This window comes from Ascidia mentula, chromosome 8 (assembly GCF_947561715.1).
Source record: "Ascidia mentula chromosome 8, kaAscMent1.1, whole genome shotgun sequence".
Classification (NCBI taxonomy): domain Eukaryota; kingdom Metazoa; phylum Chordata; class Ascidiacea; order Phlebobranchia; family Ascidiidae; genus Ascidia; species Ascidia mentula.
The window spans coordinates 19,124,178-19,151,617 of record NC_138573.1 but is presented as its reverse complement, the minus strand read 5'-3'; the positions used below and the strand labels follow the sequence as shown (position 1 = coordinate 19,151,617).

Below are 27,440 nucleotides of genomic sequence, written 5' to 3'. Positions count from 1 at the left end.
TTTTTTTGTTTCACGACGTGGCATTGACTCGGTTTAAATCGCACAAGATTAAACCCCTGTATATAAAGGAATTGTCGTTGGAATGCAGAAGTCTGTGTGATTCCCAGAAACAGTGTTTGATTGTGTGGTAACCTTTCTAGACAGAAACCAGAAACGACAAAATCATCCTATAAAGTTGAAAGTATGTTGCAACGTTACAAACGTTTCGTATTTATACCCTTGGGTCCAAACTCCCGTTTTCTGTGACGGGTTCTTTGCCACAACAACCTGAATCTGAAATACTTGACCGAACCGCTGGACGACCGGGCACTGCGTCACGATCAAATTTTTACGATATTTTGATGGCTTAAGTGGAGACACAAAGCAAAAGCATTGTTCCTCAAATCACAGCTCGCTCATCCATTTACCGTCCTAATCACGCATAGATCATGCTCGTAACATTTCCTGCCTGTAACTTTTATTTTCACACCAATGTTTGTTCGTCAAATAATCTTAGTAGTTTACGCAATATTTGTTTCCCCTCTCCATCAGAATCGAGTCATCAGCACGCGGTGGAGGCGTGCAAGAGGCGTGACGTTGGAGGTTCCATGGTTGGGAAAAAGAGATCTGGATTTTCTTTCAACGGAATATAAGGAAGAGGATTTCTGATCAAATCAGTTTGTGGCAGATTGGAGAGATAATGGAAATGTATAAAAACTTGGATTTGAATTTAGTAGACACGGTTTTGACTGGTATATCGAGGAATTTCAGCGTTATTGTGTTTTTTAGCAGAATTACTTTATGTTCAACATTTGTAATTTTTGCCGCCTTATTTCTTAACCCCAAGTAAAAAGCAATGACAGACAAGACGGCGGAGATCGAATCAGCATCGTCAGGTACTTAAAGCTATGCCCGTTACTTGACATTGATCGTTTCAATCTCATCACATTTATTTCATGTTTTGGTTCCAGTTATGGACGAAGTTCCACTGGAGAAGGAAACGAGGGAAGAAGAGAAAGAAGATGTTTGGGAGATCGGATGGGATGAGGATGGTGAGTTCCCTTTGTTCACTTCTCCTTTATCTTTATTGCTTTCACCAAACCGAACCCTTGTATTTTTCCAACCGAAAAACTAAACCAATGACGATTGCTTGTGTTAAATTTCCACAGAATCTTATCAGAAGTGGGGGGATATGACGACGAAAGAAAAAGTAAGAACTGTGATGATCAACTCCGTCAAGATTTGTGTCGCATTGGGTTGTCTTTATCTCTTCATCTGCTCCATCAGTATGCTCGGAGACTCATTCCAGATTCTTGGTGAGTATTTTGTATCCATGTCTTAGAATCTGTTCTTTTGTAACAGTTGGGATTCGTACGTGTATGGAAAGGCGCAGAATTTGACATTTTATGAAACGTGTTCAACAATCCATCCGAAACTATTTGCTTTTTTTATCGTTTTTATTCTTTTCTGCCCAGAACGGCTTTTGTGCGGACAGTAATTTAGTCAATTGATTATCACATTCAGCTGGAAAAACTGCCGGAGAAATCTTTTCGAATGATTCGTTCCTTAGCAACCCGATCACGGGCCTTATCATCGGAATCTTGGTCACAGTCCTCGTCCAAAGTTCCTCCACGTCAACATCTATTATCATCACCATGGTTGCGTCATCAAGTATGTTGAACAAAGTTGATTCCTTGAGCAAAACTTAAGAGTAAAAGTCGGTAATCTTTTTCTGGGATACGATTTTAAAGATGTTTGTACATTAGCAGCCAAATGTATTTCCTACTTATTGTTTTTGTCCGCAGTATTAAGTGTGGAAAACGCCGTTTACATCATCATGGGAACAAACATAGGAACTTCGGTGACAAACACCATCGTCTCCTTGTCACAGTCCATGGACAAGCGTCAGTTTAGAAGGTATTTTCTAATATGAAGCAAAACTTCATGTTCGTAATTTCAAAAATTCAATAGCCACGTAACTAACAAATAACCTCAGCATAGAAATGCTTGTTAAGTTGTTTTTGAAAGATGAGAGCCGAAAATTTCCAGCTTTTTCCAGAGCTTTCGCCGGAGCAACCATCCATGACATCTTCAACCTCCTTTCTGTGCTCGTTCTTCTGCCACTAGAGGTCGTATCAGGCTACTTGGAAGTAATGACGAAAGCAATTATTGACGCTTTTCACATACAAGGTGGAGAAGAAGCACCTGACATGCTGAAGGTAATTCGGACATTAAAATTTCGTATCCATGTCCAATAAACTGCAAGTTTTTGCCTTTAGGTTATCACCGACCCTGTTGTGAAAGGAATTGTTCAAATCAACAAAACTGTCATCACCCTTGTGGCACAAGGCGTTCCTCTTGAAGATGAGTCCAGCATGATCAAGGTAAGATTCCATTATAACCATTTTTCAACCTTTCTTCGGCATCCTAGGGCAGCTCAGCTTGGCGACGAAAGCAAAATTTGATTTCCTTTTGCACAAACATTACACAAATTATTTCGATCAACAGATTTGGTGCGAACAAACCGAAGGTTACATCAACGTCACAGAATCTTACAACTCATCCGTTTCCAACACTTCCACAGCAATCATGGAAATGACGACTTTCTATGAACAGACAGTGGATGTTGGCGTCAGGAAATGTAAGATATATGAAATGTTGATTGTGAATCCTGGCCCGATCCATGCGACGTCAACATCCGTAAACATATTGACTGAACATCTGCATCCCGATCGCAGGTAAATCTCCGGAGGATTTTCTCTTTGCCAACACCGGACTTTCGGATGTTGAAGCTGGAGTGATCCTCCTCTTTATGTCCCTCATCATCCTCACATCTTGTCTCATCCTTATGGTGAAAGTCCTGAACTCCATGATGAAGGGAAGCGTGTCCAGAATCATTAAGAAGATCATCAACACCAACTTCCGATACCCGTTCGGTTGGGTTACAGGTACGAACTTGTCATGGCTATAATCCTTACGCGAAACATTCATCAGTCAAGTGAATGAGAGCGAAGTAATTCATGATGGAACAAAGTCTCTTTGTTTTAAACTTAAAAAGCCCGGACTAAATTCTCTGTGACACAAGTCTTTAACTTTAACAAAAACACGATTCCACTGAACCACATTTAATTGACAGGTTACCTCGCCATGTTGGCTGGAGCTGGGTTGACTTTCGTTGTTCAGAGCAGTTCCGTATTCACATCAACGTTGACTCCTCTCGTGGGCATAGGAGTTGTCAGTTTGAAGAGAATGTACCCACTTACTCTGGGATCCAACATAGGAACAACCACCACCGGAATCCTTGCTGCTCTCGCTAGCGATCCATCAAGATTGGCCGAGGCTCTTCAAATCTCTCTAATTCATCTCTTCTTCAACATCACAGGAATCCTCATCTGGTATCCGATCCCCTTCATGAGGATTCCCATCAGAGGAGCGAAGTTCCTTGGCAACACGACGGCTGACTACAAGTGGTTTGCTGTCCTCTATCTTATAAGTGTCTTCTTCCTTATCCCAATCATCCTCCTTGCTCTTTCGATCGCCGACTTCTGGGCTCTTATGTCTGTCATCATCTTGGTAGCGGTGATCGCCGTCTTCATCATCTCCGTAAACCTCCTCCAGACTCACAAACCACTCTGGCTCCCAGCATCGATGAGGACTTGGGAATTTCTTCCTCTTCCGTTGCGATCCCTGCGGCCTTACGACAATATCATGGGAAAATATCTTCTGTGTAAGTGCTGCTGCAAAGGAGAGATCAGGGATGCGGAAGACGTTAAGAGTTTGGGATCAGTTCCATCTTCGTCACCACCTTCGTACACAGCCACAGACAACATGGCTTTTGAAACGGATGAAAACGTCACCAACGTCACTGCTTTTTAAACCGTTGATCTACCCATGGGTAACCACTGCACTTAACTCTATTTACTAAACCAACAGTTCTTTTTAAGGTGTTCATGTTTCAGGGGAGCTTGGCCGTTTATTCTATTTGTTATCTTGCGTTAAACATGCTCTTCAGGTTGCTTAAAATAAAATCTTTCCAATTATTTTGGTTATTTTAAACAGAGTACGAACAGTATGGAGCATTTGTTAAAACAGATCAAAGGCTGGTTTAAAATACGGGAAAAGAGGGGAATGTGGGGTGATTGTGGATTATATGGACCTACTTTATACACTCGCGTTTTCCAATTGGATTCTGCAACTTTCTGCATGAACACCCAGATTAGGTGAACTTTTATTGACCCAGGTGGCGAAGTAATGCAAATAATGTTCAGTTTGGAAAGTTAATGGTTAATGTCGGTGTCGTGGCTCCATGACAACACACTATGGCGTGTCATAGCATACGTTATTTCATATTTAGGCTATGTAGAAAATATTGAAATGAGATGTTTCTTTTCTGTTATTTTCGAAACAGCGCAAACAAAACCTTCAGCTTCAAAATACCGACTGCCGTTATTGATTAAGGGCGTTGCTTGTTAATGCTTTAGTTTAGGGATAACTCCATCACATATACTTTGCCACCACAGCAAATCTCAAGCAGTTTCTCCATTGTTTGCGGCGTTAAAACAACCGCGATAATTTGGGTTCCGATAAGCTTAAACCAATAACTGTTATCAGCATGGTCGGTTCCATCACTTTTACGGCTCTTACCGACATTAGCTTGGCCATTATCCTTGTTTCCGTGTGTCAATTTTGCCGGCTTGGACCTCTGTGTCTGTGATTTAACGTCACATGCAAAATATACGACGTTTGTTACCGATTTCATAAAACCCGTGAAAATCCGGTTGCATGTCTCAAGTCACAGAACGGAGTTTAGCGAATGCCCGAATGACCAAACAGGTTTGTGGAACGGAATCAAGTTCTGTAGCCTGATTGTTACCTTTCACTTGGCAGCAAAGAGAAAATTGTCAATAACGTTCAGGTCATTAACCCACAAAACTTATAACGTATCGTGAGAAGTTACAAAGTACGTAAACGTTGGAACATCCGTGTTTGCAACTCAAACAACAGACGTTGCGCAATATCGACTCGATTAACTGCCACCATAACTTCACCACGCGACAGAGGTGTGCTAGGGGCGTGTTAGGGGCGTAACTGGTCGAGGGGCAAAGATAACGCGAGCTTTTGTTCAAGAAGCTATAAAAGCCAAAGTATAACGCCGGGAAGCTAGCAAACTGCAAGGGGTTCATCAGTAAGACACTAGCTTGAAAATGAGAAAGTGCTATTACTTTAATGAATATAACACGATTGTTGAGTATCGGCCAGGACGAACATGGGACCGCGCTTAAATTAAGTGCATCGTTCATTGGCAGACGGTGCAGGGGAGTGTATTTCAATGGAACGATTTATCATGCTTGGGGATTGCTTCTGAAAGTTTACAAAGCATACATTAAGCGAACGATAGGGTGCGAAGGCGCAGCGCCTCAACCGAATTGTAAATTGCTGCAAATTTTTTTTAACAAACGTAAAGGAAAAACTGGTTCCGTCGACGACTTATCCATATTTTCCTCTCACTCTCGTATTTTGCGCAGAATCAAGCTTGTTTAGTTTCTAACCTTTTTTCATCCGAACCGACAAGGAATCACCATGACAACGAAGAAAGAAAAGATGGAATCTGATTCCGCAGGTCGGTGTAACTCCAACTCGTTGCCGTCAATCGTTTTGTTAGTTCCGAGCTCAAAATCGTTTATCTTACGTTTTGTTTCCAGTTACGGACGGAATTCCGCCGGAGAAGGAAGACAATGAGGGAAGGAATGAAGATGATTGGGAGATCAGATGGGAGGAGGACGGTAAGTTGTTTATCTAACCATTGAAATTGTTCACTTAAAGTTAAACTGACCGCCACATAAATAAGCATAAAATGAAATGTCCCCTTGTTTGTATTCACAACTGTGTTTAGTTTCATTGTCATACTGAGCCTTTTCCCAATGTTAACAACAGTATGGGCCGGTCTCTTTATTCTCAGAATTGTGTTTAGTTTCATCCTAATTGCCCGAATTAGACATTTTCGTTTTGTTAACAGAATCTTATCAGAAGTGGGGGGATATGACGACAAAAGAAAAAATAAAAACTGTGATGATCAACTCCGTCAAGATTTGTGTCGCATTGGGTTGTCTTTATCTCTTCATCTGCTCCATTAGTATGCTCGGAGACTCATTCCAAATCCTTGGTGAGTTTCGTACTGAGTTTTGGTAAAATGCCATCATTTTGTATTCTGACTTTGCCACGAACTAAACAAAAAACTATTTTAAATTTTTAAACCTCACATTTCAGCTGGAAAAACTGCCGGGGAAATCTTTTCGAATGATTCGTTCCTTAGCAACCCGATCACGGGGTTCATCATCGGAATCTTGGTTACAGTCCTCGTTCAAAGTTCCTCCACGTCAACATCCATCGTCATCACCATGGTTGCGTCATCAAGTAAGTCAATACATTGAAATCAAAAGTGTTTTTTGTCATATTAGGAATTTACGTGAAACAGACAGTGCAACACATTTGTGTCAAACACGGTGGGAGCAGAATATTGGTTGGGTCTGTGAAACATGTCATGAGCAAACTGTTCAACTTCGCTTTTACCACGAAACTTAGCGGCGTGACGGTGGATTTTAGTAAAACAACCACTTGAAATATTGACGTTTGCTTTGGTCCCTGTCAATCATTGATCCCAGAAAAACGTTGACCCCGTCATTGTTTTAACATTAACGTTATATGTCGAGTCATGATAGCCACAGCTTTTGGTAGGATTCAAAAAACGCAACAAAAAACGAGTCATTTTTGATGTCCGCAGTATTAAGTGTGGAAAACGCCGTTTACATCATCATGGGAACCAACATAGGAACTTCGGTGACAAACACCATCGTCTCCTTGTCTCAGTCCATGGACAAGCGTCAGTTTAGAAGGTATTTTCTATAACATGACGAGTAGTCTGTCAGATGAATGTTATTCAAATATCTGTGTTTAAACTGCCATTAATAAATACGAGCCACTTATTTTCATTCCAACAATACGACCGATAAGATGCTGAGAAACCTAACTTGGTTAAATGTCAAGTACCGACAAACAAAAAGTTCTCGAACACAATAGAAATGCCGTCTTCGTTTTTTTTACAACACTGATCCTGGAACGCGGTTATAATATTTTCTCGTGAGTCTAATAATATTTTTTTTATTCTCAGGGCTTTCGCCGGAGCAACCATCCATGACATCTTCAACCTCCTTTCTGTGCTCGTTCTTCTGCCACTAGAGGTCGTATCAGGCTACTTGGAAGTTCTGACGAAAGCAATTATTGACGCTTTTCACATACAAGGTGGAGAAGAAGCACCCGACATGCTGAAGGTAATACATGACATACAAAAAATTTATAGGAAACAGTTATGTAAAGCAATGAAGGTATTAAAGGCAATTTACATCAATGGTTGCCAGATGCCCTGCGTTGACTTTACCCATTCCAATTTGTTGTTTTATTCCCGAATCCGAACAAACACTTCCGTGACCTCCCGAAGGATACGAGATATTTTTCGTCACAAAACGAAATTTCCAACTCCAACGTTTTGCCTTCAGGTTATCACCGATCCTGTGGTGAAAGGAATTGTTCAAATCAATAAAACTGTCATCACGCTTGTGGCTTATAATGTTCCTCTTGAAGATGAGTCCAGCATGATCAAGGTAAGATTTGATTTCTGCATCGAGGTATGTCAGGCTGATTTTGTCTTTGAATCATATATTCTTTTTTCATCACTTAAAAGTGGGACAACTTTAAAGGGTACCATGCTACATCACTTCACTAATTTATTGCAATATACAATAGTATTTTAAGGCAAATTTGTGTTCCTTGTTTGTCTATTTTTAAAAAACACGAATTATTTCGATCAACAGATTTGGTGCGAACAAACCGAAGGTTACATAAACGTCACAGAATCTTACAACTCATCCGTTTCCAACACTTCCACAGCAATCATGGAAATGACGACTTTCTATGAACAGACAGTGGATGTTGGCGTCAGGAAATGTAAGATATGTCAAATGTTGACTTTGTAACTCCTGGCCCGATCCATGCGACGTCAACATCCGTAAACATATTGACTGAACATCTGCATCCCGATCGCAGGTAAATCTCCGGAGGATTTTCTCTTTGCCAACACAGGACTTTCGGATGTTGAAGCTGGAGTGATCCTCCTCTTTATGTCCCTCATCATCCTCACATCTTGTCTCATCCTCATGGTGAAAGTCCTGAACTCCATGATGAAGGGAAGCGTGTCCAGAATCATTAAGAAGATCATCAACACCAACTTCCGATACCCGTTCGGTTGGGTTACAGGTACGAAAAGTAATATTATTGCAAAGAATTTCCAACGCGTTCAAAAATGTGTTGGTTTTTGTCTTACAGAACCTTACAGTAACGTACATTGTTTAGTCTGTTCAACTTGTTTCTCGCTGTGATTTACCTAACAAACACATTTATTTCCTCAGGTTACCTCGCCATGTTGGCTGGAGCTGGGTTGACTTTCGTTGTTCAGAGCAGTTCCGTTTTCACATCAACGTTGACTCCTCTCGTGGGGTTAGGAGTTGTCAGTTTAAAGAGAATGTACCCACTTACTCTAGGAGCCAATTTAGGAACAACCACCACCGGAATCCTTGCTGCTCTCGCTAGCGATCCCTCGAGATTGGCCGAGGCTCTTCAAATCTCTCTAATTCATCTCTTCTTCAACATCACAGGAATCCTCATCTGGTATCCGATCCCCTTCATGAGGATTCCCATCAGAGGAGCGAAGTTCCTTGGCAACACGACGGCTGACTACAAGTGGTTTGCTGTCCTCTATCTTATAAGTGTCTTTTTCCTTATCCCAATCATCCTCCTGGCTCTTTCGATCGCCGACTTCTGGGCTCTTATGTCTGTCATCATCTTGGTGGCGGTGATCGCCGTCTTCATCATCTCCGTAAACCTCCTTCAGACTCACAAACCCCTCTGGCTCCCAGCATCGATGAGGACTTGGGAATTTCTTCCTCTTCCGTTGCGATCCCTGCGGCCTTACGACAATATCATGGGCAAATATCTTCTGTGTAAATGCTGCTGTAAAGGAGAGATCAGGGATGCGGAAGACGTTGAGAGTTTGGGATCAGTTCCATCCTCGTCACCACCTTCGTACACAGCCACAGAGAACATGGCTTTTGAAACGGATGAAAACGTCACAGTAACCGCTTTGTAATTAATTACACTAGCATGGGTCAATGAAGCGGGTATTCCCCTACTGTGCAAAGCACACTGACTTACAACCGCAGTTTCCACATCCCAAACTCTTCACAAATCCTATGTGTAAACATGCACAAATATAAGTTTTCATTTACTGCACTCAACAGCCAGCAATGATCAAACTCGTGACGGTTTTTATCGTTCCAATTATACTAAAGGTGTCTTTGAATTTTGACGTTTTTTACTGAATATCTTGTATTAAAATAAATTTGCCCTTGTCGCACTTTTTACAGAAAAGACTGCAGTATTTTTTTACAATTCTTGTGGGCAAAAAGCCTAAAGGATACTGCAGTATATTTTTGCCGATTTCAAGCAGCCTCTGTCAGTCAGAACAACGTTGTTGGTTTTGATCGATAAAAAGAAAAAAAAGGTTATTGGAAGTTACTTTGTGGCAGCCAAGTCGAAAAAACAAATTAAAACCACAACAATACTACGATTGACCGGATTTGTAGGATTCAAGCGTTGTACTTAGGTCTGTCTAAAATACAGAAGTCTTCATGCTATTTAACGTTATAGCTCCTAAGAATGACATCACAGCACATTGTGATGTACTTTCCTGTGTGTTCCATGCCTTAACATTTTACAGAAAATGTCCTCGCAATTGTAAATTTCTGCAGAACATTCTTCATAGATTCTGATATTAACTGAAAAACATCTGTGGCCGCTCTAGCTGGTGTTCTTAGTCAAGGTCGACTTTGAATTGAACTAGTTACATTTTGTTTGTTGCGTCATGTATGTCACAGTTACGTCATAATCTTGAACAATGTGTGCTTAAACCATTAATTCACAATACGCAGGAATCTCATTGAAATCAAATAGAATATACAACACGAACCGAGTGATGACGTAATCCGATCCCAACACAATGACACAGAAACAAAGGAGCGACACGCGTCATCTATTCATGAAACACAATTGAAACAAGCGACAAACAAAATCTCTAATAGAAGGTGAAAGGTTTGTTTACAGCAGAAAAAACTACAAAAAAGTATTTTTGAAAAGTCAGTAACAACAACGCAAATTCCAAAGACGAAAGCCAAAGCAATAAGTTTGCTGGTAAGTATGGACGAGGCGAACACAATGTGTTCATCATCAGTGCTACATGCTCATCATCAAAACAAAGCAAAATTTATTAAGCCAAAATGTTTTGAATCCTAGAATCTGTTGCGGCAAATTTAACCAATAGCGAGGGAGTCAATTCCGGCCATTGTACGACATAAACTGAGATAAATGTTTTTGTTTACTCAAACCATGTTTTTGTTTACTCAAACCATGTTTTTGTTTACTTAAACCATCCCCCTTTCATCTGAATGCTGGGAAACCGATTCGCTTTGGGTTTCCTCGGATGAGGATCCACTGTCATCACCACCTCCCGAGTCTCCACACTCCGAGTCCTCCGAGAAGGAAATCTTCCCCATCTTGTAAAGAGGAACATATCTCGTCTTCATCATCTTCTTCGGTCGGTTGAGGGATTGGGTCCCAGACGGGATCACAAAGCGGGTTCCAGGTTTCTTCTTCCTTGTCTTCATCTTCTCCTGCACTTGAATCCACTTCTTCTTTTTGAGAGATGGATCCTCCATTCCTGTGGGATCTGGATGCTGTTCTTGCTCCTCAACGGAATACTGCATCGCAGGAGGATTTTGTGTCCTCGTCGGATTTGATGCCTGCATCGTTGGTTTTTGTGAAGGAGGTTGGTCGATCCTCTTCTGAACGAGAGTTTGAGGCTGATCGAGACTAAAAGGAGAAGGAACAACTTGGTTCGGTGTTGGTTCCGGTGTTGATGGGAAACTAGACACGATGGCTGGAGTGGAGATCGCTGGTTTTATGGACGGAGGTTCAAATCTTGTATGGAAATCACCCGACCTCAGCGCAGGAAGCGGTTTCTTCTCGTCATAAACTGAATCCGTGGGATAAAAGACTTCCTGTCGAGGAGGAGGAGGTTTGTGATCTGTCTCCTGGTGGTTGACTTTCCTTTTCTTGGTAAATCTGAAGGCTCCCTTTATTCCTAGATGGATCAACTCCACTATTGAGAGGAGGAGGCAGAGGACGCTGAGTGTGTTCATGTATCTTAGGAAGATGGTCTTCTCCCATGGCCTGGAGACCCAACAAGGAACATAAGCATCGTCGTTGCCTGGCAACATATGCTGGGAGCAAGCCCATCGGACACTTTCTCCTCCGCATCTGTAAAGTTGAGGGACTCGGATCCAAAATAAGTCAAAGATGGATTGAACTCTGCGTCCGTCGGAGACGATCCTCCCATCCTGAGGAGTGTGAGGGTACTCCGCGAATCGAAAGAGGTCGTAGGCGAGGACGAGGAAGACGGCCTCCACCACGATCCTCCCGATCACGGAGCAGAAGTAAGCTGCGTGGATCCCTCGGGATATCGTGATCTTTTTTATCTTCTTGTCTTTTTTGTCAAAAACATCTTTCTGTTTAAATCTCCCGACCCTCTTCTCTTTCCGCTGGATACGTTTCGTCAACTTCCCTGTCTGAATCTTTGAGAGGACATCGTCCCATCGATCCTGAGCCAACGCTGCTTTCTCTTCCTTCTCCTTATTCTTCATTATCTCCAACTTTTCGATCCGCCCTTGGAGAAAGACTGTGTAGAAATAGAAGATGAGAGGGGAGGTTGCGAGTGTCAGGAGCTGGAAGGACCAGAAGCGGATGTGGGAGATCTTGGCGAACTTATCGTAACAAACATTCTCACATCCGAGTACATTTGTGCTGCATTTAAAAGCCGATTGTTCGTCATCGTAAACTTTTTCGCCGATCGACGCCACCACGATGAGACGAAATACGAAGACGATGACATACCAAGCTTTGCCCATCAGAGTCCCGTAGAGGTCGACTTGCTCTAAGGGGGTTTTGAATTCGTCCCACATGTTGCAAGATTCTAGATTTGAAATCTGAAAAACGTAAACATTTTATCAGGAAAAAATTTAAATTAAATTAATAGGGGCTGATGGCCACTGTTTCGACCTGTTAGGTCTCATTAGTGCAGCTTGATGTGACTCTTGTGACTCTTGTGACTCTAGTCTAGACGATCTTGCTGGAAAGTCCAAGTATACCAGTCTTCGAATGTGTAATTTTATTGTTACCCAATACCGTTTTGTGGGGACACAAAGCAAGCAAAGGTACAGAAAATAAAAAGTGAGATTCACAGACGACCTTAACGATTAACAATCATCGCTTAGTTAAAGTAGAGCGTTGATTAATGAGTCGTTCCTCGCACTACCTTCACATCAAACTCAAGTACATCAGCCGCAGAGGTTCAACTAATCTCTTTGAATAGTTTCTAAAATTATCCCTCATTCAATCTCAACTAATGTTTGCAAAACAGAAAGGTGTGTAACAGCTTGCACGAATGTTGCCTGCCGTTTACCTTGGGCTATTCAGCGCTGCTTTAACTATTTGCATACAAATTTTGATCCTCAGCCAGTTAAGGCCGTCTCTGGCGTCCCGTCGCGACATAACAATGAGTTGTCACCGAACCTCACCATGAGATAATTATAATCTGTTGTGATGACGCGTGTCATGTTTCCCACAAATGCTGATCTAATGGAATGGGAAATATTTTGGATTGTCGGAAACGCTGTTGTTTGGCAACATCTTCAGACCAGAGCTAGTGGTCGAAAACATAATAATTTTATGATTTAAAAAACCCCTGACGATACCAGAAGATGCAATCCTGGTAATCATAAGTTTTGAATATTCATGGACATTAGCGTTTTTTCTTTCAAAATAAAGGCACAACCTTTGCCTCAATGCTTTTGTGGGGATATCATGCAGACACATAAGGTCGTTGAGCGATTGTGCACCAATGTAAATTGACCACTACACACACATACTAAACACCAAGGATGTCAAACTGTCGGTTGGCAAATCCGTGCCGCCATGATCCATTTTGTGGCTCACGTCAAGTTAGTATTGTGATGCTTCTATTATGATCAGAGAATAACAAATTTATTGTGAATACATCAATTTTTGCTACTCTTGACGTCGAAGTCCACTTGTCAAGGGATGGTGGGTTTCAGTCTCACCGATTGCTTGGTTTTTCGATTTTTCGGCTAAAGCGGTGCAAATCCGCTATGAATGCGAACACAGTAAATAAAGTTGTATAATCGCGTCTTGTTTGCAATTAGCAAGCATTTAAAACGAAGCTTTGACGTTTGGTGGAATCAAAATCCAACCTTTGTTTGTTTCCATTGTTAAATACCTTTTCCATGGAGCTACCTTCACAAAGTTGTTTCCCAATATCCTGTAACTTCACATTTGTCACGGAATGGAGGTTATAAAAAAGAAAAAAAAATATAATTTGAAACGGAAACATAAAATTTCAGGTACTCGACATGTAACTTGACCCTGGTGTGTGGGACGCAATTAATCAAAGCAAACAACTTTCAAATCAATTAACTTTTGCTAGAGGGAATTGTGAACGCGTGATAATAATTGAACTCACGTATTCAGCGAAAGGCAACAGAATTCCATAATCAAACCAAACCAATGGAGCATGAACACGTGGCGAATATAAAATCAGATAATATAATTTCAGGCTGTTGTTAACTGTGGTTCAATAAAACCATATGGGTTAGAATAGTGAATTTAGATATTAACATAGAATTTCCTGCATTTCTAAGAAACTTGCATTAGAAAATAATTTTTCCGTTAGATGTCGCTAGAGAGTATCAATGAGACATGCTCACTGATCGCTCACCCGACACAGGAAGTATTGTAACTTTGTTCCTACAAGGCATATCGACAGTAAAAATGTGCTGGAGGAACACCATTTTTTACACGATTGCGATTCTAGGGGGCATGAATACCAAAAGGGAGCCCAAGAACACCAGCGTTTGCCTCAAAACTAAGGGATTACCAACGTAAAGACCGGTTTTAACGATAAGTTCATGTAATCTTTAAAGGAAAGGGTTCTTGCACTTGCACATCTTCTGTTCTCAAGGCCTCCTAGTGCTTTTGTTACGTCAATAACTGCCTCAGTTACATCATGGCCTTTAATTGTTTTTTATTCACAATAAACAACAATCCCACTACAAATAATATTTCCAGGCGGCACAAACACGAACTGAGTGGTGACGTAATCCGATCCCAACAAATTGAGACACGCATAAAGGAGTACCACGCGTCGTCCATTCATAAAAATACATTTAAAACGAGCGAGAAACAAGATAGTGGGTGGTTGGGAACAAGAAAATGTAAAAAATAATAAAAAGAAACCGAGGAATTCCATCCACAATTTCAGGGGTAAGTGAAAAATGCGCATTTGTTGCATGCAGGGGTTCACAGGTGTTCGAACCCCTAAAGAATTTTCAAACCGGCTCCTAAACGTGGCTGTCGGTTCGATATTTTTGTGAAAGAATATTTTGAGATTTTTGAATGTCAATGAAAATTTGTTCTGGAAATTTGATGAACGGCAACCATTAATCTCTGATATTAAAACCAAGCATTAGTTTTATTTCGTCTCTAAACCATCCCCCCGTCATCTGAATGCTGGGAAACCGATTCGCTTTGGGTTTCCTCGGATGAGGAACCACTGTCATCACCACCTCCCGAGTTTCCACACTCGGAGTCCTCCGAGAAGGAAATCTTCCCCATCTTGTAAAGAGGAACATATCTCGTCTTCATCATCTTCTTCGGTCGGTTGAGGGATTGGGTCCCAGACGGGATCACAAAGCGGGTTCCAGGTTTCTTCTTCCTTGTCTTCATCTTCTCCTGCACTTGAATCCACTTCTTCTTTCCAAGAGATGGATCCTCCATTCCTGTGGGATCTGGATGCTGTTCTTGCTCCTCAACGGAATACTGCATCGCAGGAGGATTTTGTGTCCTCGTCGGAAGTGAAGCCTGCATCGTCGGTTTTAGTGGAGGAGGTTGATCAATCCTCTTCTGAACGAGAGTTTGAGGCTGATCGACACTAAAAGGAGAAGGAACAACTTGGTTCGGTGTTGGTTCCGGTGTTGATGGGAAACTAGACACGATGGCTGGAGTGGAGATCGCTGGTTTTATGGACGGAAGTTCAAATCTTGTATGGAAATCACCCGACCTCAGCGCAGGAAGCGGTTTCTTCTCGTCATAAACTGAATCCGTGGGATAAAAGACTTCCTGTCGAGGAGGAGGAGGTTTGTGATCTGTCTCCTGGTGGTTGACTTTCCTTTTCTTGGTAAATCTGAAGGCTCCCTTTATTCCTAGATGGATCAACTCCACTATTGAGAGGAGGAGGCAGAGGACGCTGAGTGTGTTCATGTATCTTAGGAAGATGGTCTTCTCCCATGGCCTGGAAACCCAACAAGGAACATAAGCATCGTCGTTGCCTGGCAACATATGCTGGGAGCAAGCCCATCGGACACTTTCTCCCCCGCATCTGTAAAGTTGAGGGACTCGGATCCAAAATAAGTCAAAGATGGATTGAACTCTGCGTCCGTCGGAGACGATCCTACCATCCTGAGGAGTGTGAGGGTACTCCGCGAATCGAAAGAGGTCGTAGGCGAGGACGAGGAAGACGGCCTCCACCACGATCCTCCCGATCACGGAGCAGAAGTAAGCTGCGTGGATCCCTCGGGATATCGTGATCTTTTTTATCTTCTTGTCTTTTTTGTCAAAAGCATCTTTCTGTTTAAATCTCCCGACCCTCTTCTCTTTCCGCTGGATACGTTTCGTCAACTTCCCTGTCTGAATCTTTGAGAGGACATCGTCCCATCGATCCTGAGCCAACGCTGCTTTCTCTTCCTTCTCCTTATTCTTCATTATCTCCAACTTCTCGATCCGCCCTTGGAGAAAGACTGTGTAGAAATAGAAGATGAGGGGCGGAGTTGCGAGTGTCAGGAGCTGGAAGGACCAGAAGCGGATGTGGGAGATCTTGGCGAACTTATCGTAACAAACATTCTCACATCCGAGTACTTTTGTGCTGCATTTAAAAGCCGATTGTTCGTCATCGTAAACTTTTCCGCCGATCGACGCCACCACGATGAGACGAAATATGAAGACGATGACATACCAAGCTTTGCCCATCAAAGTCCCGTAGAGGTCGACTTGCTCTAAGGGGGTTTTGAATTCGTCCCACATGTTGCAAGATTCTAGATTTGAAATCTGAAAAACGTAAACATTTTATCAGGAAAAAATTTAAATTAAATTAGTAGGGGCTGATGGCCACTGTTTCGACCTGTTAGGTCTCATTAGTGCAGCTTGATGTGACTCTTGTGACTCTAGTCTAGACGATCTTGCTGGAAAGTCCAAGTATACCAGTCTTCGAATGTGTAATTTTATTGTTACCCAATACCGTTTTGTGGGGACACAAAGCAAGCAAAGGTACAGAGCATAAAAAGTGAGATTCACAGACGACCTTAACGATTAACAATCATCGCTTAGTTAAAGTACAGCGTTGATTAATGAGTCGTTCCTCGCACTGCCTTCACATCAAACTCAAGTACATCAGCCGCAGAAGTTCAACTAATCTCTTTGAATAGTTTCTAAAATTATCCCTCATTCAATCTCAACTAATGTTTGCAAAACAGAAAGGTGTGTAACAGCTTGCACGAATGTTGCCTGCCGTTTACCTTGGGCTATTCAGCGCTGCTTTAACTATTTGCATACAAATTTTGATCCTCAGCCAGTTAAGGCCGTCTCTGGCGTCCCGTCGCGATGTAACAATGAGTTGTCACCGAACCTCACCATGAGATAATGATAATCTGTTGTGATGACGCGTGTCATGTTTCCCACAAATGCTGATCTAATGGAATGGGAAATATTTTGGATTGTCGGAAACGCTGTTGTTTGGCAACATCTTCAGACCAGAGCTAGTGGTCGAAAACAAAATAATTTTATGATTTAAAAAACCCCTGACGATACCAGAAGATGCAATCCTGGTAATCATAAGTTTTGAATATTCATGGACATTAGCGTTTTTTCTTTCAAAATAAAGGCACAACCTTTGCCTCAATGATATGGTGAGAATCTCATGCTGACACATAAGGTCGTTGAGCGATTGTGCGCCAATGTAACTTGACCACTACACACACATACTAAACACCAAGGATGTCAAACTGTCGGTTGGCAGATCCGTGCCGCCATGATCCATTTTGTGGCTCACGTCAAGTTAGTATTGTGATGCTTCTATTATGATCAGAGAATAACAAATTTATTGTGAATACATCAATTTTGCTACTCTTGACGTAGAAGTCCAGTTGTCAAGGGATGGTGGGTTTCAGTCTCACCGATTGCTTGATTTTTTGATTTTTTCGGCTAAAGCGGTGCAAATCCGCTATGAATGCGACCACAGTAAATAAAGTTGTACAATCGCGTCTAGTTTGCAATCACTAAACATTTAAAACGAAGCTTTGACGTTTGGTGGAATCAAAATCCAACCTTTGTTTGTTTCCATTGTTCAATACCTTTTCCATGGAGCTACCTTCACAAAGTTGTTTCCCAATATCCTGTAACTTCACATTTGTCACGGAATGAAGGTTATAAAAAAGAAAAAAAAATGTATAATTTGACACGGAAACATAAAATTTCGGGTACATCGACATGTAACTTGACCCTGGTGTGTGGGACGCAATTAATCAAAGCAAACAACTTTCAAATCAATTAACTTTTGCTAGATGGAATTGTGAACGCGTGATAATAATTGAACTCACGTATTCAGCGAAAGGCAATTCCACAATCAAACCAAACCTATGGAGCATGAACACGTGGCGAATATAAAATCAGATAATATAATTTCAGGCTGTTGTTAACTGTGGTTCAATAAAACCATATGGGTTAGTATAGTGAATTTAGATATTAACATAGAATTTCCTGCATTTCTAAAAAACTTGCATTTAAAAAATAATTTTTCCGTTAGACGTCGCTAGAGAGTGTTAATGAGACATGCTCACTGATCGCTCACCCGACACAGGAAGTATTGTGACTTTGTTCCTACAAAGCATATCGAGAGTAAAAATGTGCTGGTGGGAGACCATTTTTTACACGATTGCGTGTAAGCCTTTAGTTTAGTTCAAGGTCATATTGAGCCATGGAATCCTTGAGCAGCAACAAAAAATGAAATGCTTATTTCCCTATTTTATTTTCAAACTATGGAGTTAATGGACCTCATAGAATCTTGTAGGATCCAAACTTCTGGTGTTTGAAACAAGTATCTTTTCAACTGATGCCAGACCAAAGAAAAAGGAAGGCAGTCACTTTGGCGCACCAGGTTCATTGCGATTCTAGGGGGGCATAAATACCAAAAGGGAGCCCAAGAACACCAGCGTTTGCCTCAAAACTAAGGGATTACCAACGTAAAGACCGGTTTTAACGATAATTTCATGTAATCTTTAAAGGAAAGGGTTCTTGCACCTGCACATCTTCTATTCTCAAGGCCTCCTAGTGCTTTTGTTACGTCAATAACTGCCTCAGTTACATCATGGTCTTTAATTGTTTTTTATTCACAATGAACAACAATCCCACTACAAATAATATTTCCAAGGCGGCACAAACACGAAACGAGTGGTGACGTAATCCGATCCCAACAAATTGAGACACGCATAAAGGAGTAACACGCGTCGTCCATTCATAAAAATACAATTAAAACAAGCGGGAAACAAGATAGTGTGTGGTTGGGGAAAGAGTTTTTCTTTTTAAATGTCAAAAATAATTAAATGAAACCGAGGAATTCCATCCACAATATTTGTTTATTCTAAAGTCAGAAACGGCAAGAGGAAGTGAAAAATGCACATTTGTAGCATGCAGCGGTTCGAACCCCTGCTTAGAATTTTCAAACCGGCTGCTAAATATAGCAATCGGTTCGATATTTTTGCGAAAGAACCCCTTCTTGATCATTTTGAATGTCATGTTCTGGAAACTTAATGAACGGCAACCATTGATTGCTGATATTAAACGCAGCTTTAGTTTAATTTCGTCCCTAAACCATCCCCCCTTCATCTGAATGCTGGGAAACCGATTCTCTTTGGGTTTCCTCGGATGAGGAACCACTGTCATCACCACCTCCCGAGTCTCCACACTCCGAGTCCTCCGAGAAGGAAATCTTCCCCATCTTGTAAAGAGGAACATATCTCGTCTTCATCATCTTCTTCGGTCGGTTGAGGGATTGGGTCCCAGACGGGATCACAAAGCGGGTTCCAGGTTTCTTCTTCCTTGTCTTCATCTTCTCCTGCACTTGAATCCACTTCTTCTTTCCAAGAGACGGATCCTCCATTCCGGTTGGATCTGGAAGCTGTTGTTGCTCCTCAACGGAATACTGCATCGCAGGAGGATTTTGTGTCCTCGCCGGAAGTGAAGCCTGCATCGTCGGTTTTTGTGGAGGAGGTTGATCAATCTTCTTCTGAACGAGAGTTTGAGGCTGATCGAAACTAAAAGGAGAAGGAACAACTTGGTTTGGTGTTGGCTCCGGTCTTGATGGGAAACTAGACACGATGGCTGGAGTGGAGATCGCTGGTTTTATGGATGGAGGTTCAAATCTTGGATGGAAATCACCCGACCTCAGCGCAGGAAGCGGTTTTTTCTCGTCATAAACTGAATCCGTGGGATAGAAGACTTCATGTCGAGGAGGAGGAGGTTTGTGATCTGTCTCCTGGTGGTTGACTTTCCTCTTCTTGGTAAATCCGAAGGCTCCCTTTATTCCAAGATGGATCAACTCCACTATTGAGAGGAGGAGGCAGAGGACGCTAAGTGTGTTCATGTATCTTAGGAAGATGGTCTTCTCCCATGGCCTGGAAACCCAACAAGGAACATAAGCATCGTCGTTGCCTGGCAACATATGCTGGGAGCAAGCCCATCGGACACTTTCTCCCCCGCATCTGTAAAGTTGAGGGACTCGGATCCAGAAGAGGTCAAAGATGGATTGAACTCTGCGTCCGTCCGAAACGATCCTACCATCCTGAGGAGTGTGAGGGTACTCCGCGAATCGGAAGAGGTCGTAGGCGAGGACGAGGAAGACGGCCTCCACCACGATCCTCCCGATCACGGAGCAGAAGTAAGCTGCGTGGATCCCTCGTGTCATCGTGATCTTCTCAATCTTAGTTTTGTCAAAAACATCTTTCTGTTTAAATCTCCCGACCCTCTTCTCTTTCCGCTGGATACGTTTCGTCAACTTCCCTGTCTGAATCTTTGAGAGGACATCATCCCATCGATCCTGAGCCAACGCTGCTTTCTCTTCCTCCTCTTTATTCTTCTGCTTCATTATCTCCAATTTCTCGATCTGTGCTTTCACATAGACTGTGTAGAAGTAGAAGATGAGAGGGGAGGTTGCAAGTGTCAGGAGCTGGAAGGACCAGAAGCGGATGTGGGAGATCTTGGCGAACTTATCGTAACAAACATTCTCACATCCGATAACTTTTGTGCTGCATCTGAAAGCCGATTGTTCGTCACTGTAGACTTGCCCTCCGATCGTTGCCACCACGATAAGACGGAACACGAAGACGATCAAATACCATATTTGTCCCGCCAATGTGCCGTACAGTGCGACCTGCTCTGCCGGGGCTTTGAACAAATCCCACATTCCGATGGATTCTACACAACGACACCTGTGACACAGTCGGAAATTAAACTATAATAAAAGTTGAATAATATTTCTATTGTCCTTAACTGTTGTCACACAGCTGATTAAAAGTACTTTCAAGCAACCGTTTTGATGTAACAATCTAATAATCTCTACATTTTTCTTTTTTGAAGTAAACCTCCTTTTTTCAGCCTGCAAACCACAACTACAATACATCTGCATTATGGCGCTTGTTCTTGACATACACTGGATCATTCGGACAAATATTTCATCGCAAAGTGTGAACTTTGTACTTTTGCCCGGGCGAATTGTGCTATGACTGTCTGTACATGCGCTAACGCGATCATTCATATAACGCGGTTACGTGTAGTTCTAGAACTCGGCCAGCACTGACTTCATGTAAATCGACTAAATTTCCAGACAAGTTGGGAACATTCTCGTTCTGAATCTGCCCCCGCCATCGGATACCGAGCTACTCGGCAACGTTGCAACCATTCACATAAAATATTATGACCCAAGAGGTCAGAGATGCCTCCACCAGCGTCCCTTCACTACGTAACAATGCTGCATTGTCGTGTGACCCTAGATCACAACCCGGAACGCGACAAACAATAAGTTGTGGAATTCTGTCGCTAATTGATCTGATGTCTCGAGGTTTAATGATCGCCGTCGCGGAACAATACTAAACTGTTGTGAGGACGCCGATCGCGTTTCGTTCAATTGCTCGGGGGTTGGATTGCAGAATATGCTCGATTGTCCGTCACAGAAATCGGTGAGGGGGCTTCTTTACACATGGAATGACTCTGGCTAACAAGTGTACATGTCCAATGGTGAGGCATGTGGAATAATATTTACGTAAAAACCTTACTTGATCTGCCATGGTCCATGCACTCATTTTGCGCCTGTGAAATTTTTGTTTCATGAAAGTTGGCGATTAAATAACAGATGATGATTGACGCCACGTGGACCAGGTCTACATTTCCGGTTCTCGGGGGATCTTGTACGGAATTCATTTTATCAAGTAATCACTTGATAATTTGAGAAAAACAAATGTCCTTTCAAATGTTAAAGCTGTTTATTGCGGAACGCTTTCACGGCTTTGAGGTAAAACATTTTATCAACTTGTGGCCTTGATTCCAAAGATGTTCTTAATTCCTTTCCCTCATAACGGGAGTGAAGCGAAGGAGAATTGGTTCGTAAAGTCGAGAAAATCTGCGTTTCTCAGCTCTCCGGCTCCTCATAGTGGCGACGCACTTTTTCCCAACGAAATAAACGGATTCGAGGAAGGAAAGAAGGAGGCAGGTCTGTGAGAAATGACGTCACAACTCAAAATATAATAGATCAAGACGCAGGTCTCAATGTTTGTTTTAATGGTAAAATAACACGACGAAATGTATTTTTATATCCTGTACCGTACCAATAACGCACAGTGGCTATATGATATCACATGACATGTCCGATGCCATGTCTGCGATGTCAGTCAACCTAATGTACCAGGAATAAACTATGCTGTATTTTATGATAGTGAAGGGAACACAATTATTGGTGGAAAATAAAGCGAGCTCTGAGGCTTAAGTGTTTGACTTTGACCGCGTTTATATAAAGAAACTGCTATATAGGAATATATAATGTGATATATAACAATTTAACACAGAGGGTTTCTATAGGAAAACTCACCACGCTGAGAATATTCATGTAGCGCAGAAACACGGTTTTCTCATACGGTCTGGACACCCAGCATGGCACATAGCTTCCACCTTCTGTAAGTAGATGTTGCTTGCAAGCAATTTCCACATTCTTTCCTCTGCATTCGTACAAACGAGGAACCTCAGGCCAGATAATGTCCAAGATGCTGATGGAACTTGATCCGTTTCCTCTCACTGTGAAGAGTTCGTAGGCGAAGTAAATGAACAGGAGCTCAATCAAGAAACGGAATAAAGTAGCGATGAAGTAAGCCAACTCTATCCTCTTGGTCAGAAGTATTTCCTTGGGACCAAAATCCGTGTAAATTGTTTTTCTTTTATATTTTCCGCCTCGTTTTTTCCTTAAGCTCCTCTTCCTAAATACTGTTGATGTGGAGGACCCCCTCACTCTATTGATCCCGAATGCAGATCCCTGGAACTTGCTCTGCTCCTGGAGCGAGAACAAATGAAAAATCACCACGGGCAAATTGAGACCTAACAATTGGAAGGCCCAGAAGCGGAGTTGGGATAGCTTTGCGAACTGATCGTAGCAGATTGTCCGGCAACCCACAACCTCAGTACTGCAGGTAAACTGACTTTGTTCATCACCAAATACAGCTCCTCCGATTGACATGACAGCAACGAAACGGAATATGTAGACGAACGCATACCATAGCTTGCCAGCTATTGTACTGCGTAACGTGGCTTGCTCTGTGAAGCTAGACAGACTCCACATAACTTGTTGCAGGTTTTCAACTACTTGTGGTATGCCTTGATTTTTGCATCCTTGGCATAAGATCATACAACTATTAAATAAACCCCAGATGCCTACTCAGTCGGCAAGGCCACGGTCAGTCACACAGCTGCACAGACTATTATTGGCTCAATACTTGTAGATAATCCCAGAGAAACTCATTATTGTGTAAACTAACGAATAAATTGAGAATATTTAGTTTTAACTAACAAATCACCTGTAAGAACCCACTAACCTTCTATAAGAGACAATCATGCCATTTTGTGCGTTTACATACGTAACAAATACCTTTATTAGGTCACTTTGTCCTTATACTGTCACGTCATTATGAGTATTCTATGAATCCCGTGGGTCACCACGCGCCACTTATGTCGGCATCATAGAGAATATGACGCTATTGTTTGCAAACAATTACACATGTTCTTGAATTACTGATGCCGTTTTAATAATCGCGCCACGGTAATAGTTCCACAAGTAGGATAACTGGCAGAGGTCGAAGTTTGTCGAAATATTCAAGATCACAAGTAGACACTCCACTGTACATGACCCAACAGCACTCACATAAAACCGGTGTAGTTTGGGAAATGTACATCGCCTCATTATGATCAAATAAAAAACATATCTAGGTACATTTATTACATTAGTATCAACATAATACGTTTTTGCCCAGTATTTGGCGACATTTAAAATATGGAAACTCGATAACCTTCATGGTTTTATCGGTGACCATTCCATTCCATCTGCATTGTTCATCTGCGTAGTTGTTTTTAGCGCAAAGTACACATGATTGGATTTGATTTGAGGAAATAAACATGGGTCCACTAAATTACATTAAACCCCGAAGAAAGCCTCATTTCTATTTCGAAATCCTAAATGCTTTGGACAAAAGAAACGCGATCCATAGTGAAAGCGAACATCTGTTTCGCGGTTGTCGCTTTGTGGCGTCATAAGGGGCGACCATTGTTATCTTTTCCGGTTTGAGCCGCAAGAAAGTTTATCAAGGAGAGAGAAGAAGTTGTTCCGCGTGATTTGCGGCAACATTTTAAACCGCGAATTTCGACTCTCGTGTTTGGATTTCCGATCTGTGGGAACCCGAGGTTGAGTTTGCTCGATGCGGGGAAGGTTACAGGAAACCAGAAGTAATTTTTTCAGCACTAGTTTTATTCTTTGTTGGAAAGATGAACCAGAATTTAATGGCGACAGAGATTTGACAAAACGTCGCAGAATATTTTGTTGCCTACACGTCGTATTGTCGGTTATCGGTGCCAGGAAACAATCCGGAGTTCGTTTGCAAACTTCGTAAAAAATGTGCTGATGTTACTGCCAGCCACGATAGCATTTATAAGAACTTACCATCTGGCAAAAATTTGACGTAGATTTTGATCAACCAGCGTTTCGCCAACAATTTGTGATTTGCACATGTATGAAGTTTATTACATACGGTTATAGGTGCGTGAGTATCTATAAGGTTGTTTGCGTAACTTTTTTCCTGTGCGGTCCAAAACACTGTTTGATTGGCAAATGTATATTCCTCTGGGGTCAATTTAATGCATATTTATACGTTGAAAAGTTTTGCAACATCAAATATCTTACAAAAGTTATAGAAATGTTTCCAGAAATAATTACCGCACGTAGGTATCGAGCCAATATACGTAATTTAAGTAATGTAAACAGTACAGACACGTAAAGCTATTCAGTTACCCCATAGTTTTGTGAAGCTTACAATGAATCGTGTTGACGGGAAAACTCTCATTTTCTCCTCCTGTTCTAACATGGTAAACTGATACCTGGTATGAAAGGACGACATGGGGATGTGATAATGGTTGCTGTGTCTTACAATACGGGATGAAGGCTGAGTCAGGATGTTTATTCGCAGAGTTGGTCAGGAAGGAAACCGAACTGTTATTAAACTGCTTTAATCTACTTCATCAGCTGTTTTATACAAAGATACTGAAGCATACAAACATGTTGATCAGGGAACGATATATAATTATTGGTTTAGTTTGTTGGAAAGTAAAGCAATCCGAAGTAGCCAATAAACTTAATAACAAGTGTTGAGGATAAAAACCTTGTTATTTGTATTTTCCAGATACAAATTTTAAAATTTCAATGAAATTCCTGATTTTGTTTTTATCAATTTTTGTCGCCTGTGTGACGTCAACAAGGAGAAATGACGTAGCAGAAGGACTCAGTGAGTTCAGGGGTGTTCATATGGTGACGAGGTTCAACGGAGAACTTAATGTTACAGAAGAAGTGAACCGTGAAGAGGATAACCGTTTGAACGCACTGGACCATGTAAATACAAAGTCACGTGAGACGAGGACAAAACGAAGACGGAACCGAGGTAGAAAATTTTGCGTTTGGAACCGAGAAATTTCGGTCTAAAAAATGAATATTTCAACTACGTTATTTACAATATTACATGTTGTCAACAATAAAATACAATGAAGAGGGAGAATTCTTTCGGAACCAACGCATGAATCTGGCATCAGTTAAACGCAAAGAAAGGCTCCTTTGTTAAGATATTAGGTTTCAATACGTTTGTAGTGCCTCAAACTCATCTGATATTTCCAGGCAGAAAACGCGGCCACAGGCTGAAGTTGGATTTGGAGGAAGATGCGGAACGCAGAGTTCGTGATAGTTCGTGGTTTTACTGCGATAACAACGAGATTCCCCGGGAAGTTTCCATCGTGATGATGGACATAAGTAGGAGGGGTTTGATGTGCAGTGGGGAATACCCGACCCATACTTGCTGTGCGGAGAACGATCTCACTGTGGAATTGATTGGAGCTAAGGTAGATTCACCTGCATGTTTCTTCAAGGGAATTGAAATATTTTCGTATTCGCCACTTTCTTGCATATTGGTTGCAAATCCCTACATGCTGTTATGTAAATCGTTCTTTCAGACCCAAAACTGATGTAATAAAGTTTATTCAAATAACTTTTGCCAGGATTGTCCCTTTTTCTTCCCAGAAACATTTTGTTGACTTCGCGCAAAAGTTGTTGCCTGAAAACAACCTTGCGGTCGCATTCGTAAGTTATAAAACTCTTTCAAAACATCCCTGGCGTCTCAGGAATGGTTTGTTTCCAAAAAAATGACCATAATTTAGCTGAGGAGCAAACAAAACCTCTGTTGGTTTCGTAAGTATAGCTTTGGTGACTTACAACGATCCTGTCAACTAAATAACCAGGCAAGACTGCAAGATCGTCGTATTGTCACCAAACTGCACTGAAGTAGATCGAAACGGTGACCCTGACTGCAGTTCGATACAAAACATGATTGACTCTATATTGCCACCAACTTATTATGTTTTCAAACCTCTTCCTCGACAGATAGTGGAGCAAATTCCCGACATTCAATGTTCCCGGATGATGATGAAATTGAGATGCGCCCATTGTTCTCCCAGGTCATGGTGGCTCTTCCACGCTCCGGATAAAAGACGATCCGCTCATCCGAGATCTATGCCTATACTGTGTCCGAAATTTTGTAGGAAGTTCCATAAAGCTTGTCGCAACCACGTGGCCGGTATGAGAATTTTTCTAAGTATGGGTTCTATGTGGTATCACAAAGATATCATCAACATGAAAAAAACTCCAGACCCATATTCACTTGGCGATTTTTTGCTGCAGGTTTGAACGAGGAGAATTATTGTGATTTCCACACAACCAACGCTGATGGGCCCTGCTTTCCTGACTACGAAATAAGGAGAGGAACCATTGATTAAGTGACGTCATGTCATGAAAGCGTTCGGTCTCCTACTTACCCTGTAAATTATTGACAATTTTAATGTGCCTTGTATGATATTTCATTGGGGATTACCCTGTATTTGTCACTTTCCAGCCCTTTCGCGAAATAAAAACTGTTTTTAGAGGTTTTTATTGATAATGTACAAGTTTTCTTTGTAACGACGTAAATGACATAGTGGATATATAGAGAGCTATGGAGTTTACTGTGGATGGGTGGCTGCACACATGCAAGAGGAATCTTTGTTTCAATAAAAGCTGGCAAATAAGCTCGTGATATTAAAACAAACCAAGATTACGCGATGAAATTATAATAGCATGTACAGTCAGAACTCGTTCGTCCAAACTACCGGAAACCTCGCTAACTGAGTCCAATACAAATGTTTTCGTGCGGCAGTCGACTTTTACGAGTTGACGTGTGGTTCAAATGTTGGTTGTTGGACTTGGGGCAAGAATTTATGCTGTATTTAGCCTCGTATTCGGTGGTGCATGCGTTGTTGACATGCAGACACGTTAAAAAGCATTGCCGTTT

General features: G+C 41.8%; 7 protein-coding genes across 7 annotated transcripts; 3 read left to right on the top strand and 4 right to left on the bottom strand.

The window, feature by feature from the left end:
• The first annotated feature begins 952 nt into the window (after nucleotides 1-952).
• LOC145911344 (sodium-dependent phosphate transport protein 2B-like) lies at nucleotides 953-3,855 on the top strand. The gene is made up of 9 exons (XM_082998660.1): nucleotides 953-1,031; nucleotides 1,149-1,295; nucleotides 1,504-1,650; nucleotides 1,785-1,896; nucleotides 2,039-2,198; nucleotides 2,259-2,363; nucleotides 2,488-2,620; nucleotides 2,718-2,927; nucleotides 3,116-3,855. The coding sequence occupies exons 1-9, from the start codon at nucleotides 953-955 to the stop codon at nucleotides 3,853-3,855; spliced, it is 1,833 nt and encodes a 610-aa protein (XP_082854786.1).
• Nucleotides 3,856-6,003: 2,148 nt separating this feature from the next.
• Nucleotides 6,004-9,178, top strand: LOC145912191 (sodium-dependent phosphate transport protein 2B-like). Its single transcript, XM_082999598.1, has 8 exons — nucleotides 6,004-6,142; nucleotides 6,247-6,393; nucleotides 6,761-6,872; nucleotides 7,148-7,307; nucleotides 7,533-7,637; nucleotides 7,848-7,980; nucleotides 8,080-8,289; nucleotides 8,442-9,178. The coding sequence occupies exons 1-8, from the start codon at nucleotides 6,019-6,021 to the stop codon at nucleotides 9,176-9,178; spliced, it is 1,728 nt and encodes a 575-aa protein (XP_082855724.1). The 5' UTR covers nucleotides 6,004-6,018.
• A 926-nt stretch (nucleotides 9,179-10,104) lies between these two features.
• On the bottom strand, nucleotides 10,105-12,124 carry LOC145911460 (gap junction delta-2 protein-like). The gene has a single exon (XM_082998799.1). The coding sequence runs from the start codon at nucleotides 12,102-12,104 to the stop codon at nucleotides 10,509-10,511; it is 1,596 nt and encodes a 531-aa protein (XP_082854925.1). The 5' UTR covers nucleotides 12,105-12,124; the 3' UTR covers nucleotides 10,105-10,508.
• Nucleotides 12,125-14,268: 2,144 nt separating this feature from the next.
• Nucleotides 14,269-16,316, bottom strand: LOC145911457 (gap junction delta-2 protein-like). The gene has a single exon (XM_082998792.1). It carries the CDS (start codon nucleotides 16,294-16,296, stop codon nucleotides 14,701-14,703), a length of 1,596 nt encoding a protein of 531 aa, XP_082854918.1. The 5' UTR covers nucleotides 16,297-16,316; the 3' UTR covers nucleotides 14,269-14,700.
• A 2,364-nt stretch (nucleotides 16,317-18,680) lies between these two features.
• On the bottom strand, nucleotides 18,681-20,749 carry LOC145911580 (gap junction delta-2 protein-like). Its single transcript, XM_082998975.1, has one exon. The coding sequence runs from the start codon at nucleotides 20,726-20,728 to the stop codon at nucleotides 19,133-19,135; it is 1,596 nt and encodes a 531-aa protein (XP_082855101.1). The 5' UTR covers nucleotides 20,729-20,749; the 3' UTR covers nucleotides 18,681-19,132.
• A 1,127-nt stretch (nucleotides 20,750-21,876) lies between these two features.
• LOC145912190 (gap junction beta-1 protein-like) lies at nucleotides 21,877-23,146 on the bottom strand. Its single transcript, XM_082999597.1, has 2 exons — nucleotides 22,406-23,146; nucleotides 21,877-22,032 (listed from the first exon to the last, which is right to left on the bottom strand). The coding sequence occupies exons 1-2, from the start codon at nucleotides 23,144-23,146 to the stop codon at nucleotides 21,877-21,879; spliced, it is 897 nt and encodes a 298-aa protein (XP_082855723.1).
• A 2,111-nt stretch (nucleotides 23,147-25,257) lies between these two features.
• LOC145911557 (uncharacterized) lies at nucleotides 25,258-27,050 on the top strand. Its single transcript, XM_082998943.1, has 4 exons — nucleotides 25,258-25,508; nucleotides 25,739-25,959; nucleotides 26,498-26,690; nucleotides 26,795-27,050. Exons 1-4 carry the CDS (start codon nucleotides 25,274-25,276, stop codon nucleotides 26,887-26,889), a joined length of 744 nt encoding a protein of 247 aa, XP_082855069.1. The 5' UTR covers nucleotides 25,258-25,273; the 3' UTR covers nucleotides 26,890-27,050.
• Nucleotides 27,051-27,440: the final 390 nt, after the last annotated feature.